This window comes from Dama dama, chromosome 19, assembly GCF_033118175.1.
Source record: "Dama dama isolate Ldn47 chromosome 19, ASM3311817v1, whole genome shotgun sequence".
Classification (NCBI taxonomy): domain Eukaryota; kingdom Metazoa; phylum Chordata; class Mammalia; order Artiodactyla; family Cervidae; genus Dama; species Dama dama.
In genome coordinates this window covers 3,509,651-3,526,178 of record NC_083699.1, presented here as the reverse complement: position 1 = coordinate 3,526,178, position 16,528 = coordinate 3,509,651, and the positions used below count along the sequence as shown (strand labels likewise).

The 16,528-nt window shown below is 45.1% G+C and overlaps 1 protein-coding gene and 1 long non-coding RNA gene across 2 annotated transcripts in view; one reads left to right on the top strand and one right to left on the bottom strand.

Annotated features, from left to right (window-relative positions):
- LOC133074148 (uncharacterized) overlaps window positions 1-3,188 on the top strand; it is a 19,529-nt gene extending 16,341 nt beyond the window's left edge. Inside the window, exon 3 of the long non-coding RNA XR_009697086.1 lies at window positions 1,280-3,188. This is a non-coding gene — a long non-coding RNA (uncharacterized LOC133074148). The remainder of the gene's footprint in view (window positions 1-1,279) is intronic.
- The window catches only part of TM4SF4 (transmembrane 4 L six family member 4), a 26,497-nt gene extending 9,969 nt beyond the window's left edge, over window positions 1-16,528 (bottom strand). Inside the window, exons 1-3 of the mRNA XM_061168085.1 lie at window positions 16,157-16,528; window positions 15,357-15,446; window positions 3,292-3,431 (exon numbers count right to left, since the gene is read on the bottom strand). Coding sequence (XP_061024068.1) covers window positions 3,292-3,431; window positions 15,357-15,446; window positions 16,157-16,330 — 404 coding nt within the window. The 5' untranslated portion in view covers window positions 16,331-16,528. The remainder of the gene's footprint in view (window positions 1-3,291; window positions 3,432-15,356; window positions 15,447-16,156) is intronic.

The following is a 16,528-nucleotide window of genomic DNA, read 5'->3' as shown; positions in this document are numbered from 1 at the left end:
CCCCAACCTGGAAACCTCAGAGTTCAGCTTGATCACCTTCCCCCTTTCTTCTCATTCCTAATCCTGATGATTCCATCTCAGACAGTCTCTGAAACGTCTCCCCTTGTGAGCCCCAGTTCCACTGCCTTGGAGATGCTCAGAATCTTGTCTGGATTGTTCCTCCAACCTCCTACTTTGCTCCCTCTGTCAGTTACTGAGTCCTTTTGTTCATCCTCCACATCACTACATCACAGTCACCCTAAAACTCCCAAGTGGCCATGGCTTGTCCCGCTTGAAGTCCTCTGCTGTCCCCTAATGTCCTGAAGGTCTACCTGTGTCTCCATCACCCCATTCTGTGGAATCCTTCTGCTCCTCCCTCAACATTCACCCTGAGCTTCTGGCCACTCAGTGATCTGACAGTCCATGAGCACATGGAACCTTTTCAAAGTAGCCTCAGGACTTCCTTTTCTCTCTGCTTGAAACCTGTTTCCCCTCCTCTCCAAAAGACACGCTTCTGCACATCTTCCAAGATCATCCCCTGTCACCTCCTCCAAGAAGTTTCCCTTGCACAAGAAGTTTCCCCTTCATTTCACCCTTTTGGCAGGTGAGGGTCCGTTCCCTCTTAAGACCCTAACTTACCATGTGCTCACTGGGGCAGGGGACCAGGTCTGTCCTCCTCTGCTCCATATTTGAGACAGGTTTCAGCCAAAAGTGGGGCTTCCCTGGTAGCTCAGACGGCAAAGCGTCTGCCTACAATGCGGGAGACCTGGGTTCAATCCCTGGGTCAGGAAGATCCCCTGGAGAAGGAAATGGCAACCCACTCCAGTATTCATGCCTGGAAAATCCCATGGACCGAGGAGCATGGTAGGCTACAGCCCATGGGGTCACAAAGACTCGGACACGACTGAGCGACTTCACTTCACTTCAGCGGAAAGTGAGGTCCTGGGCGGTGCTTTTGTTTTTTAAATTGTAGCTGTGGACCTCCAGGCAAGTTAACCTTTTGAACTATATGTTTTCTACTCTAGGGATTAAAAAAAATCTTCTGAGCTTTATTAGGAAGATTAAGTGAACTGCCTTTGTTCCTTTAATATGATCAACATATTAAATGATCAATAATGCATGCAAAAACACTTGGACTTTATCAGGAGGAGGAGGAGGGGGAGGAAGGACAGGAGAAGGGAAGGCTCTGCTGCTGCTGGTGGGTGATGAGGGAGACTGTCCTGAGTCCTCTCCTTCGGTCTCACACGTGATTGTTCCTTCCCACTCGCTAAGTAGCTATGTCTGTGTGTTACACTTGTAGCTACCATAACTCCTCTGATGCCTCCACACCGGGATCCGCTGGACGAATCCACGGGAGAGTAACAATGATTGGAGACAGAGGCCCCTGGGCTTTTCAAAATGGACTCTACAAAAACCAGGCAGTGCAAATCCATACTGTGTTGAAAAAGCACTGCGACCTGAAGTCAGAAAACTGGGACTCGAGCTTCCATCATCAAGAACAGAATTCCTTTGGGCAAGTCATTAGTCCTCTTTGGACCTCTGCTGAATTATGTCTGAAGGAGAGCTTCTAGTGAGGCCGAAATGAAATGTTGTGGGTGGAAGCACTTTTTTTTAATGTTTTATTGTTTTGCTATTTTTTTATGGGAGTGTAGCTGCTTTATACCGCTGGGTCAGTTTCTGTCACAGCAAAGTGAATCAGCTGCACCCACACATCAGTTCAGTTCAGTCGCTCAGCCGTGTCCGACTCTTTGCGACCCCATGAATCGCAGCGCGCCCGTTTTTTTAATGGGATTTCCTTCCCGTTTAGGCGACCCCGGAGCAGTGAGTAGTCTCCTGCCCTGTGCTGTAGGTTCTCATTAGCTACCTGTTGCACACATAGTAGTGTATATATGTCAATCCCCATCTCCCGATTCGCCCCACTACCCACTCCCACTTTGACTGAAAATACTAGGCAACACAGGATTCGAGGGTTGTTATAAGAAACTCGAAATGAGCCTCTTCAGCTGGAAGGCAGGTTTGGAGCTGGTTGCAGGAGACAAGGCCAGAAAGGAGGAAAGACACCGGATGTAGGGGAGAATGGGGGCCGGGGAAGCCTGCCCGGTGGCAGAGGGTGTGGGGAGACATGTCTGGACTCATCCTCCTGAAAGCCCTGCTGGAGCAAGCGTGGCATATTTCACACCAAAGGTGGACCTGCATTTTATGTGGCATTAAATCCTACAGTCAGGGCCTGATGGGAAAGAGCACAAATAGTCAAAATCATTCTGTCTTATAAATCACCTGCAGAGTGTATAGCATGTATGATTTTGTAATAAATCCAAATGCAGCCATTTTTAATCATATTGTAGTTTGAAGCTACTATGCAAATGTGTGAGTACACAAACCTTTCTCCCTTTTGATAACTATCAAAACCTCATGGCAAAAAGGGGATGAGTGGGAGAATTCCTGCTTTTCTGCAGAGTTCATTCTGTTTTTATTATTAAAAAAATAAAAAGTAAAATAAAACTGTTTTTATTAGTAAAAACAGTTTATTCTGTTTTTATTATTAAACCACTCTAATCCAATACCTCTTAATGGGTGGGTTAGCTGCTGTTGAGAGGGGCAAATAAAAGGACGTATCCAAAAGGGTCTACCACGCAGTAAAGTGTGATACAGGTGTCTGATGTGAGCGCAAACTTGTTTCAGCAGGACAGATGCAGAAGACTTTGAAAAGTGGTATCTTCAGCCTAAATGTCTGTCGATAGATGAATAGATAAAGAAGATATAGTCCATATATACAATGGACTATTGCTCATTCTCATTTTCTACTACAAGATTTTCAAACAATGCTCTCTGTTTATTAATGTTTTAAGTCGCCTCGTGTTGATGCTAATAGATGTTTGAGTGCAAGTGGTGATCCCACCAGCCTTCCCTCAGGACAGCTTAGCGAGCCAGGGCTAAGCCGCTTCAGCCTGTCTGACTCTCCGTGACCCCAGGGACTGCGACGCACAGGCTCCTCTGTCCCTGGCGTTCTCCAGCTAAGAATACCGGAATGGGTTGCCATGCCCTCCTCCAGGGGATCTGCCCGCCCCAGGGATGGAACAGATGAGGTACCTTCTTTGATTACTTCTTCTGGTGTCTATCACAAGATCACTGAGAGGCGAGATCTTGTGGAACTTCACTGGAGGACTGCAGCTTTGCCTCAAAGGAGCAACGTGCCTGAGGCTTGAAAACTGAAGACGGAGGGCCTTATACGGTGTCCCCCCGCCCCCGCCCGGGGCGTTTACCTCGGGTGCCCCCTGTGGTGACACGCTGGTATTGCAGGGTGTACCTTACCCTTCGTGGAAGGGGTAGCCCCACGTGTTGTTTTGGCTTATGAGACATTTTGGACCCCTGTTGATTGAGACGGCTGAAACGATAAAGGAGTATCCAGCACCCAGGACTCCGATTACTGCAAATATTGTGGAGGTGAACATCTGAAAGAGAAGGAGAGAGACCAGGTGGGATTCTTAAGGTGTTCAGAGATTACATGCAGCACTCCTGACTGTCCAATCATTGATGAGATGAATATGGGGAAGTTCTGGGGTAGAAGCCAGTCTTTACTGGAAATGGGGCCTGTGGAGTCTCCTAGAATGAATTTTGATGTCTCACGTTCCCTTCACCTGCATTCCCATATATTTTTCTCCTATTCATTGAGGACTCATGTACTAGTTATGGTTTTATACCTTTGAACCAGAGTTTTTACCTTTGTTAAAAATAGACTGTCCTTCACAGGGTTAATATGAAAGACCAGTCTATTACAGAATCAAAGACTCTTAGAATGGGAAGTAATCTTAAGTTTTCTGGTCCAATCATCTTGCTGAATCTAAGTCATCATGGGACCTCATATGGCAGGCAAGTTTTGCTTATGAGAAAGGGTAGAAATCTAGGATATTTCCTCATCAATCCTAATTATATCCCTTGAGTTGAAAAAGGGATGAAGTCCAACTTCTCTTCCATCAGGTAGCAATCTTTAAAATATCTGAAGATATTTTTTATGTTACACAAAAATACTTTCTGTTTGACATCTCTCCACCCCTTCCACCTGCCGCTAGTTTTCTTTCCTTTGGGTTACACAAGCCCAACAATTTCAGTTCTTTTAAATATTTTTATATAACAGAGATTAATTAGTGAAGAATGGATTGTACTAGTGCCTTTTTTTCCAATTATAAAATCAAGATAGACTATAGAATATAAAATGCAGAAACAATCTTGGAGCCCATCTAGGCCCCTCTTAGAGATGAAAATATTTAGGCATAGAGATGCAATCTCCATTCTAAACAGTAATTAGAGAGTAACCTGGAAACATTGACAATTTTGAAATTAGAGATGAAAAATTATCAGCTCCATTGCATTGGGACGTGAAGGTGTAGTGCAAAGCACAAGAGTCTAAAAGTCAGCAGACTCAAGCTCAAATCTCAGCGATGCTCCTTTCCCTGTGTGATGAATCTGCACAATGAACGTAGCCTCAGGGTCTTAGCGTCTCATCTATAAAATGTGCATGATAAAGCCTACTTAAATTAGACATGGTAACGTAAGTTAAACGTCAGATACTTCCTTTTTCCTGTTCCTTGTATTAGTATCAGTCTTTTCACAGTGCATGTTTGAGGGTTTGAGGGTGGGATTAGAGGGTAGAGAGGATCTAATTGTGCCTAAGCAACTGGAATCTATGTAATCTATTTAGCTTGAATTCATATTCATATCATATATCATATTATGTATTAATATACTTTGGATACAACTTTCCAAGACTGAACTCTGGTTCCATGGACCGTATCTGCCTGTAGAACTGACCATTTTCTCCATATAAAAACTCAACAGGACCCTGTGGGACTCCTGGGCATGGAAGCTTTGCCATGTCCCCTGTTTCTTGTTTGTAGGGAGCAGACTGCAGCCTCCATGACCTTCCCAGAATCCCAAAAGGCAGGTTCGAACAGTTGGTAATAAGGGAAGAAAGGCGATGCAGAGACAAGGGAAGAACGGCCAAGAAACAATAGTGCAGCCTTGGGGCAGGGTCCTGGCTCTGTCTCAGGGGATACACAGAGCGATCTCTTTGGGCTCTTTACAGAATTAAAGCCCCCAACAAATGGAAGATGTTAGCATTCTGCATTTCAGAGAAAACCACAGTTTGATAGCTTTAAGAAACTCATCAGGAGACCACCTGAGACCAGATTAAAGACGTGCAGGCCCCGCATGCACCCTGATCCTGGTCAGCAACACTGCTCTTGAACCATTGCTATACAATGCCTCCCCAGATCCTCCTGAGTGGGAACATACAGTTTTTCAGAGCACAAGCCTGCTATGTCCCCTTTGGCCTAGCAAAGCAATAAAGCTATTTTTTCCCTAGGTTATATTTGGGTATATATGGTAATTTGCCAGCTTCCCAGGTGGCACTAGTGGGAAAGAACCTGCCCACCAGTGCAAGAGACATAAGAGATGTGGGTTCGATCTCTAGGTCGGGAAGGTCCCCTCGAGAAGAGCATGACAACCCATTCCACTATTCTTGCCTGGAGAATCCCATGGAGAGAGAGGCCTGGTGGGCTACCATCCATAAGGTCTCAAAGAGTCAGACACAACTGAGGCGACTTAGCACGCACACATACATGGTAATTTGCCGTTTTCTGATCTCATAGGAGACTGTAGCCTTTTCCTCAAGAGTCCTTGCGAGAACACACTTTGGGAGATGCCGCCCCAATTCAGTGCCAGGCACAGAGGCCACGGTTTTGGCATCGATGCCTCTTAGCCCCAGGACCCTGGGATGTATCTACTGTCACCACAGCACAACATCTACAAATACACAGTCTCCCATCTTAAAATTGCTTAAAGTCTTCAAAAGCCAGAATTTCCATTTATTTAAAGGGTAGCATATTCTTATATTTTCATAAAAAGATCTCAAAAACCTTCCAGTGCAATCATCTAATGTTCTGACTAGTAAAAATACCTTCGTTCTATTAGAATCTTAGATGCATTATCTCACTTAATCTTCTCAACGAACCTGTGAGGTGGGTGTGATTAATCTAGGTTTTCCAGGCAGGAAGCTGAGACTGGTAGAAATGAAGCTAATTGCTCTAAGTCAAACAAAGAGTGAGGTGGTGGGACTGGGATTAGTCCATGGTCGTTTGGTTCCAAAGGCCATATTCTTGTCACTTTCTGAAGTCACACAGCTAGAAGGTGGCCAAGCTAGACTAAGTCTGGGGTCTCGGGGGGAGGGGCAGCATAGTGGTGGAGAATAAGAGGTACAAACTTATTAGGTATACATTGTTAGGTATAAAATATGTTATGAGGCTGTATTGGACATCACGGGGCATAGAACCAATATTCTATAATAATTATAAATGGAATATAACCTTTAAGAATTGTGAATCACTGTATTATACACCTGTAACTTATTTAACATTGTACAGCAACTATAGTTCAAAAAAAAAAAATGAACTGGAGTCTCCCTCCCAGGCCAGTGTCTTGTACCTGCTACTTCTTCAAATACACACACACACAGACACACACACACACACACACACACACACACACACACACACACACGGCACATTGCCACCAGCATCAGATGCACTTAGCAACAGATCGAATTTGTCGTTTACAAATTTCTCTTTGAGTGACATTGATTCTCTCACAGAAATAAAGTGACAGATAAGGAAAAAATATCTTTTTCCCTTTTTTTTTTTCTGGTCTTGAGTCAGGAATCATGAAACTATTGACTGTTCAGAGTGAAAGAGCATCTGATGGTAAAGATAACCCAATATGCAAAACAGAAAAAGAGACACAGATGTACAGAACAGACTTTGGGACTCTGTGGGAGAAGGCGAGGGTGGGATGTTCTGAGAGAACAGCATTGAAACAAGTATACTATCAAGGGTGAAACAGATCACCAACCCAGGTTGGATGCATGAAACAAGTGCTCGGGGCTGGTGCACTGGGAAGACCCAGAGGGATGGGATGGGGAGGGAGGCGGGAGGGGGGATCGGGATGGGGAACACATGTAAATCCATGGCTGATTCATGTCAGTGTATGGCAAAAACCACTACAATATTGTAAAGTAATTAGCCTCCAACTAATAAAAATGAACGGAAAAAAATAAAAAAGTAAGTGCCTTTTAAAGCAAAAAAAAAAAAAAGAAAGAGCATCTGCAATTGCTATAATAGAAAAGGAAGAAGACTTTTCCAGGAAGGCAGTGTGAAGTCTGAGGAGACCACGGTTCTAGCCTTCTCGTTCGTGGGGTCTGACGAGACCCCAGGGCCCCACCTGCCTGGCCTCAGCTTTCGGTGGTATACAGAAAAAAGGGGTGGGTAGTTCTAGAAGGTCCCTTCAATGAAAACAGCTCAGGATTTCATCATCTGGTGGCTGGAAGTGAGAGGAGGAATCTATCTGTGCTATTCCTGCTGTGTGGGAGGGGTAGAGGATTTCAGATATCATTCCTGGAACATTTCAACAGGCCAGTGTTTACAGACACAAGAAGTGAGTACACACGCAAACAGTCCTCATTTTAGGCAAGTCTGAGTACAGGCAGAACCAGGTTAATATAAAATATCCATGAGACAACGTCCCCTTTACCGAAGAGTCCCCTGTGAGCACCTCTGACCAACACTATCCAACCAGAAACTAACGCAAGCCGTATTCATAATTTAAAATTTTCTCGTAACCACCACCTAAAAGGTTTAAAAAAGGTGAGATTAATTTTGATAATATACTTTCTTTAGCTTGCATATCCAACACACTATCACTTCAATAGATAATCAATAAGAGATATTTTACATTTTGTACCAGTTCCGTGGGATCTGGTGTGTGTTTTCCACCTATGGTACATCTCAGTTTAGACTGGCTACCTTCTATATGTCCAATAGCCACGTGTGGATAGTGGCTCCTGCATTGGACAGTGCAGTCTAGAAAATTTGGGAGACTGACTTGGGGTACTAAAAGTTAAAAAAAAATAGATGAATATGGTCTGTACTGATTTCATGATTATGATTACTCTCAGGAGCCAGGCGTGTATAACAGAGGATGGCAACACAGTCATTCTCAATTGAAGCAATAAGGTTTATTTCTTTACAAAACTATCTGAAGAAAAAATGGCATCAGGTTACAAGTTAATAAAGCTACAGGCGGTATGTTCTGTTTTTGTATTCACATTTGACATATCTCAGGCCTTGAAATTTGAAAAGTTTCTCCAAATAATTTTTCATTACTTTTCCAGGATGGAGAAGCCAGCTACATTTTATGTCGCTTTGTTTTAACTCATGTTTAGAAGTCTCGAAAAACTGCTTAATTTATTACTCCATTATGTCTTAAAATCAGAAGGAGTACCTTTCATTTACCATGGGTTTCATGATACAAAATTTTTCAAGTTAAAAGAGAAATTATGAAAGTCAAGTTGAATATGTTAGGGAGCAGGCACTCTAAGCTGATGCTTTTAAAAGTAAACAGGCAAAAGGCCTGGAATATTTCTGGAAGGAGACACAATAATTGGGAACACTGCTAACCTCTGAGGAAAGGCGTTGCCAAACTTTATCGAGTCAGGAATGTGTGACTTCCTTTGTAGTTTTTGTACTGTGGACATGTTTTTCCTATTCTAAATGAATAAATAGTAAAGGGGCGACTCTATTGTGTAGCGGCCAAGGGCATGGGGTACAGGCAGACAGGTCTGGGTCTTGCTTTTCAGCATTCCGACAAGGTTCGTGGGCTCTCAGTTCCCAAACCAGGGATCAATCTCACGCCCGCTGCATTGGAGGTGTGCAGTCTTACCCACTGGACCACCAGGGAAGTCCCAGATTAGGTCTGATGCCTGTTTCTTCCCTCATGACATTGGGAAGTTTATCTTTCTAAGATCTGCATCTCTTCTTCCGTAAAATAAGGCTCAAGAATAACTACCTGTCTCCCTGAACATGGGCCTTCCTGATAGCTCAGCTGGAAAGAAGCCACATGCAATGTAGGAGACCCGGTTCGATTCCTGGGTCAGGTGGATCCGCTGGAGAAGGGATAGGCTACCCACTCCAGTATTCCTGGGCTTCCCTTGCGGCTCAGCTGGTAAAGAATCCGCCTGCAATACAGGAGACCTGGGTTCGATCCTTGAGTTGGGACGATCCCCTGGAGGAGGGCATGACAACCACTCCAGTATTCTGGCCTGGAGAATTCCATGGACTGTATGGTCCATGGGGTCACAGAGAGGCAGACATGACTTTCACTTCCTTTCCCAGAACATAACATGTAAGATTGCCTAATCAGTAGTAAATCGGGAATCAAAGGTACACAAAGGTATAGAAAATCGGATAACCCCCTGGTGGGGTAGGTATTAGATAATGCCTAGCACTTCACTGGGGCTTTCCTGGTAGCTCAGCTGGGAAAGAATCTGCCTGCAGTGCAGGAGACCTGGCTTTGATCCTGGGGTTGGGAAGATCCCCTGGAAGAAGGAATGGCAACCCACTCCAGTATTCTTGCCTGGACAGAGGAGCCTGGTGGGCTACAGTCCATGGGTTGCAAAGTCAGACACAGCAGAGCAAATGAGCACATCACAGTACTTCACTGGGAGGATACCCAGGGAGCTCTCTCGCCTATTTCCAATACTTGAAGGATTTTCCATGACATTAACAATCACTTGATAAATGTCTTTATTATAATATTTTAATAGTCGTAGTTTCACATATGTTAGTAAGTGAAGTCGCTCAGTCTTGTCCGACTGTTTGCGACCCCATGGACTGTAGCCCACCAGGCTCCTCCGTCTGTGGGATTCTCCAGAAAAGAATACTGGAATGGGTTGCCGTTTCCTACTCCAAATATGTTAACCTCCCACAAATACAGAGAGCCTAGCTCTGGGGAGAAAAAGTAAATAAGCCGTCTTCTGGTTGCTCAACACACACCTTCCGTTTGCATTTCTAAAGAAGCGTGTGTTCGTGTATGTGCTCTAAATGCTTCCCTTAAAGTGGAAGAGAATGCTCTTGAATCACCAGGTATCAGTTTAAGACCTCCCTCTTTACCAGACTCTGGAGGTGGATGAGGTGGGGTCCGGCCCCAGCCCTGCCGCCGCCGCTGGGTGTTCTGAAGCCCCTGGCAGAGGTGTGGGGTGGGGCGGGGGCCGCTGAGAAGGGAGCAAAGGTGGGTGGTTTAGGAGACAGGATATTTCAAGGCTTGGGCAGTGGCAGCATGTTGGGGAAACATGTCTGGTGGGCATGAAGTTTCCTCTCAGAAAGGAGATACATAGAGATTACTTGAAGATTTTTTTCACTTAAACATTAATGCCCTCCTGTATTTTCTGACTCAGTCTTGGGAATACAGACGGGGGGTGAGGGGGAGGTTGGGGTGGTCAGAAACTTAACTTGCAAAAGCCTCAGTTTCCTTACTTATAAAATGAGAAATTGGAATGTCTACCTCAAAGAGCTACTGTTAGAATTGAGCCCAATAAAGTACGGAAATGACCTGAAATCCTCCCAGAACATTCATTTACTTCATCCAGCCAACAAGCATTCATGAAGGATCTATGAGTCCCCAGTACCTCAGGCACTTGATACTACCCTCCTCTGCCCTGCACGCTAATGCCTACATTTTTTCCCAGCCCTTGCTATGTCCTTATGAAAGGTACCAACTGCCATTGGCCATTTTACAGCAGAGGGTTTTGAAACATAGAACATTTAGAGAAGAAATAGGGTTTCACACTTCATTTCTTCTTTTATGATAATTATTTCACAAGAAGGGTCTTTCTTAAATCCCCTTCAAACTAGCAGTCCTTGCATGGAATGCAGAGGCTGCGGTCAGCTCCTGATGCTCCTGGCCTCGGAAGTACTGACGTCAGAAGTGCTCAACCAGGAGGCGTCCCTAGGGGTCGCTGGCGAGCCGAGTCGGACGCGGGAAGACCTGCTGACTTCCAGGGAATAGATTGATTTATGACCTGATCAAGCTCTTCCTTCAGGACGGGTCTGTGCGCCGACTGGCCCTGCCTATGGGTGGGGTGAGCCTTTATCTGCATGATATACTTTCAGGATGCTGAGATGCCTGTCTGCCCCTAAATATCTCCTTTATCAGGCCAATTATTAGAGACACTCCTCTGAGTTAAGGTCAAGGTTTCATAAGGCTCTTATTACTGTACATACTTAACAGGAAAGAGCTGATAAAATGAATTAGCTGTCCCATTGGACCCTGTGTGTACATGCTGAGGCTTTGCGACCCCGTGGACTGCAGCCTCCAAGCTCTTCTGTCTATGGGATTCCAGGCAAGAGTCCTGGAGTGGGTTGCCATGTCCCCCTCCAGTAGACCTTCCACACCTAGGGATCGAACCCGCGTCTCCTGCGTTGTAGGTGGATTCTTTATTGCTGAGCCACTGGGAAAGCCCACTGGACCCTGAGAGGTCAATTTTTTTTTTTTTTTTTTAATGAATCAGAGGACAGATCAGCTGCTAGGACACCTCTAGTTTGGGGGCAGGAGGGTGAGACCTAGCCACACATCCAGACCAGGGGTTTCAAAGCCCAGTTTGAAAGTCTCCCTCCTCCTGCAGCTTTTATCCCAGGGCTCCCTTTTCTCAGCTCTTATTTACCCTAATTTATTTAAAAGAGTGCAGATCCTGGGGACAGGGTTTGGGTCTTTGCTCTGCCTCGGAGAATGTTTAGCCTTCATTTTTTAGTTTCACTCTGAAACTATCAATTCGGCAATCTCAAGATTATTTTTTTTCCCCCCAGCTTATTGTCTTGCTTTATCTCTACAGCAACCACATCCTGCTTCCACTATTGATTCCTATGTCCTGGTTTTACTGCCCAAGGAAAGAGAAGAGAATGACGCAGCTAGTTTCTGAAGAATATTCCAGAAAGACTGAACAAAGAAGAGAGAGACAGACCAGGAAACAAATGACAGAGAGACAGCTATGAAGACAGCCGCATGATTTGGCTCAGCAGCCCTTGGCCCAATTTGTTCCTGCCTCACAGACCTTTCTACCCAATAGGATTTCTTACATGATGCTTTCAGAAGCCCAGTGTTCCTAATACACCTGGAAGGGAATATTGTGAGCCTTTGGAAAAATAATTCATATCTTTAGCATTATAGAACAGATCAAATTATGCTGCAGGGTTTTTTTCTTTTTGTATGACAAAAAGTTTGTAAATGCATGCATGCATGCTAAGTCGCTTTAGTTGTGTCTGGCTCTTTGCGACCCTATGTTCTGTAGCCCTCCAGGCTCCTCTGTCCATGGGGAATCTCCAGGCAAGAATACTGGAGTGGATTGCCATGCGTCCTCCATGTTTGTAAATACCTCTCTTTACAAACTGACTATAGCTTCAGAGCCTCGGAACATTAAGGAAACATCTAAAGCAGGGACATGAACCCTGTGGCCTTTTGGGGTGGGCAAAAAGCTCAGTGATGCCCAGGTGGTGGTGGGTTCATCGCTCAGTCATTTCTGCCTCTCGTAACCCCATGGATTATAACCCACCAGGCCCCTCCATCCATGAGATTTTTCCAGGCAAGAATACTACAGTGGGTAGCTGTTTCCTTCTCCAGAGGATCTTCCCGACCCAGGGACTGAACCTATGTCTCCTGCATTGCACACTGGTGGCTGTTTTTTTTTTGCCAAAATACAGGCCCAGGAGTACCAGGTTATTTTTTCTTTGTTTGTTTTTTAAAAGATGTAAGATATCTATATTTCTTTTGGGTATATGTGAAATCTACTTTTAAACGGTGGCTGCTGGTTAACAAACAAATGAACCCAAAACAAGAAATCTTTCTGCTGGTCACTTAGAGAGTGCTCTCCCCTGGTGCAGGGTGGCTGAGGCTGGTGCCTTGGTTTCCAAGTGGCAGAGTCACTGCCCTTGTGGACAGTTAGCTTGTGGCTGGAAGGAGTCGTATTCAACTTACATCAAGAATGGATCCCCCCAGAGAGGTGAGGGACCCCAGTCAGATGACTTGCATTGAGCAGACCAGGTGTTTCAGATTGTATATACTCAACTGTGCTTAATAACTTTTCTGCTTTCCTCTCAGACGTCACACAAATCTAATTTAAAAACATGCATTGTACAGTACTTTGAATATTATTTCCCATCTCACTGTGATTACGTATGACACAAACAACAACAACAAAAATGAAACAAAAGCTCTGGTTTTGTGTTGGCTGATGTTCAGCCTTCTGCTCAGCACCAGGGAATGAGCTGTTAGATTTCTATGTAATTCATCCAATTTCCTTATTGCTCATTTTTTTTCAAATTCTCATCTTTGATTTATTCCCCCCAAATCCACAAGGTGTAATGGGATTAGATTTCAAATAGAAAGTGAGTTACATATTTACTTCTTTCCTTTATCATTAAGTATATGAAAATACAATTATATATAACACACACTGGAGCTTCCCTGGTAGCTTATAAGTAAAGAATTCGCCCACAATGCAAGAGACGGGAGTTTGATCCCTGGGTTGGGAAGATCCCCTGGAAAAGGAAATGGCAACCCACTCTAGTATTGCCTGGAAAGTCCCAGGGACACAGGAGCCTTGTGGCTATAGTCCTTGGGTTCTCAAAAGAGTCAGACACAACTTAGTAACTAAGCGGCAACAACAATAACACGCCTTTTTAAAATCAAATGTATCAAATTACATAATTGTTTATAATTTGCAGCAAATTACACAATTGTATAAAGTGCATTGTGGTTGATTTTTGCATCTCTTTGTCAATAATGATTTTAAATGTTGCTATAATAATCAATGCTTGATTGTGTTTGAAAAGTGATAACATTCTCTTTGAATGATCCTTGATCTTGAGTGGAAAAGAATCATGGTATTCACAGGGCACCAGCCTCAGCCCTTCACATGTATTCATAAGGGCATGGCAACCCACTCCAGTATTCTTGCCTGGAGAGTCCCCATGGACGGAGGAGTCTGGCGGGCTACAGTCCTTGGGGTTGCAAAGAGTTGGCCATGACTGAGCAAGTAAGCACAGCACAGCACAAATATATTTTAGTTGACTAGACGAGGAAGTAATGATGAGAAATGTTAGAAATGATTATGTTTCAGGACAAGTTGCAACACCTTTCCCTTTAAGAGGTTAAAGGTGGAAATGTGTAATTTATCATTGGGGTTCTTTTTGATGGACAACTGACTCTGGAGATTGGATCAGGTGCTGGTTGATCCATCATCCGGCCAGTAATTCTGGCTCAGCCTTCTTCATTTTTGCCACATCAATGTATCTGAACTCAATATTTTTCTTTAAATCAGCTCTCTATTTTATTCATTTATATCACCTCTATGAATGAAAAGCTAGAGTCCTCAGCACACATAAACACAATATTATTGAATTTCTAGTTAATGTTTCTCGCATTCCTGGAGCTGGAGACTCGTTAGGGAGATTACAGAGAATTAGAAATAGCAAAGACTTTTTTCCATCAAAGCAAGAGTTTTCTTGATAGAATTAAGAGGATTGAAGGAGAATTAAAAGAAAATAACTTTCTATATTATTGAAAGATAGAGCAAATCTGTGTGCCAGCGGAGCTTGTCTGTCCTTGGGAAATTCTGAGTTAGTCCAACTTCTTCATCTTAACAGATGGGCAGAGGGAGGCAGAGAGCACGCCAGTTGAGGAAATGGGACTTAACCCCACTCCCAGGCTTCTCACCCCAGCTTGGAGTGGTGAAGCCCATTTTCTGTAGCTTGCCCACTAAAGATGGGTGACTACAGGAGACAAGAGAGGAGAGAGGAGGCTGGGGGCAAAACTGAGGGAGAGGTAGGGAAATGTTGAGCCTCTGAGGCAGCGAACCTGGCAGGGGTGTAGATGGAGAGTTTAGGGGGCTATCGGGAGAAGAAGTCACCATCTGTTATCCTGTCCCAGCCCCACCTTTACAGACGAGGCATCACAGAGCCAGAGAAGGGACTCGACTTGCCCAAGGTCTCAGGGCTTCTCAGCCTCAGAGGCAGTCACAGCCCCCATCTCTGCCTTCCAAGCCTGCAGTCTTCTCTTTATTAGGCTATACTTTTAGTTAGCATTTTATTTTATTTTTTAAGTTTTTCCTTTTGGCCAAGCTGTGCTGCATTCAGGATCCTAGTTCCCTGACCAGGGATCTAACCCACGCCCCCTGCAGTGAAAGCCCCACACCTTAGCCACTGGACCACCAGGGAAGTCCTGAAGCCTTCATCCTTTCTATGGCATCATTGCAGGTTTCCAGCCCTGATACCGCTGGCTGCTTGTAATGTTTTGAATGGTACTCGTTCTATAAGTAGGAAGGCTATGGTTTTAAAAATTTATGATGACTGTTACTTTGCACCAGCAAGAATCCTGTCATGATCCCTGGAGCAGCTGCCCCCAGAGTGCCGCCTGGGGCTGGTAGCTCACCCCCCAATGCCCAGCACAGGGGGGCAGTCTGGGGGCTGCCTCCCCCTCCCGCCCCGGCAGGCACTCACCGCAAAGCGCTTCCCGCAGCCCTCGTTGCCACAACACCCGCAGCAGTCGTTGTTCTTCAGGCCCAAGAACACCAGGGCGGGGAAGATCATCTGCGAGCAAAAGAAGCAGCTTGTGGTCTGACACATGAAGGGGGGCCCATGCCTGCCTGCCTGTGTGAGGAGCCGCATCTCCACCCTGGGGCTTGGGGGCCAGCAGCTAATGGAGTCTGGCTGGGGGGTAGTCGAGTGTTATGCAATATTTAGGTTCTATTTGGCCTAACTGCAAATCCAATGAGGCAATATATCAAGATCTTGAGTTTCCATTTACAAGGTGGGTTAGGAGAAGGACGAAAAACTTGTCCTCGATTGTCATGAAACACAAGTTTTTCCTCTCTCTAAACCAGAAGTCCCCAATCTCTGCTGGAAACAAGGGATAAAGAAATCATTACCAAAGATTGGAATTGGAAGAGGAATTCACTGACTCCTGTTTCTCTTGGTAGTTCTCGATCAATTTACTAGAAAAAGTGTATTCACTCCCCGACCCCCCAGAACCCCACACCCTGTCATTATCTTGTTAAAATAAATTATGTGGCACTCAGTTTGGTTCAGGGGAGTCTACTGCCCCATGGGAGCTGCCAGCCTAAGTCTGGGGATTCCTTGGCCGGTCCCTATGAGGATGGAAAAAAATTGAGGCACTTATTTCATCATGCGGCTCTTGGGCTTTTGTTAGCAACTAAATCTCTTCCTCTTCAGTAAGTACCCAACTTTAAAAAGATAGGATGAAAGTCTTTGGGGGGGGATTTTAAGGTTTCCTTACTCACCAAGACTCCGCTTCCTAATATTCCTCCAAAATACCAGACCTCGTCGGAAAGGTGGTCATTGTCGTCTATCACTTTTCCTCCGGGGAAAAAGAGCAGGATGTTGGCGAGGAGGCCAAACACAGCCAGGGGGATGAGGGTGCCCCCCAGGCACTTGGCACAGCTGCCGGTGCACATGCCGCGGACCTAGGTTGGAGGTGTGCGGTCAGGCCCCCAGCCGCCCTCCTCGCAGCTTCTCCTCAAAGCTGTCGGCTGCAGAGTCGTGACAACTGTCCCCAGATCAATTCTTAATTTGGAGCCGAGAAGCACGATCAGCCTGTGAGCTGTGTCCTGGGAGCTGCTTCAGCGTCTCAAATATAGCAGAACCTCGATGGT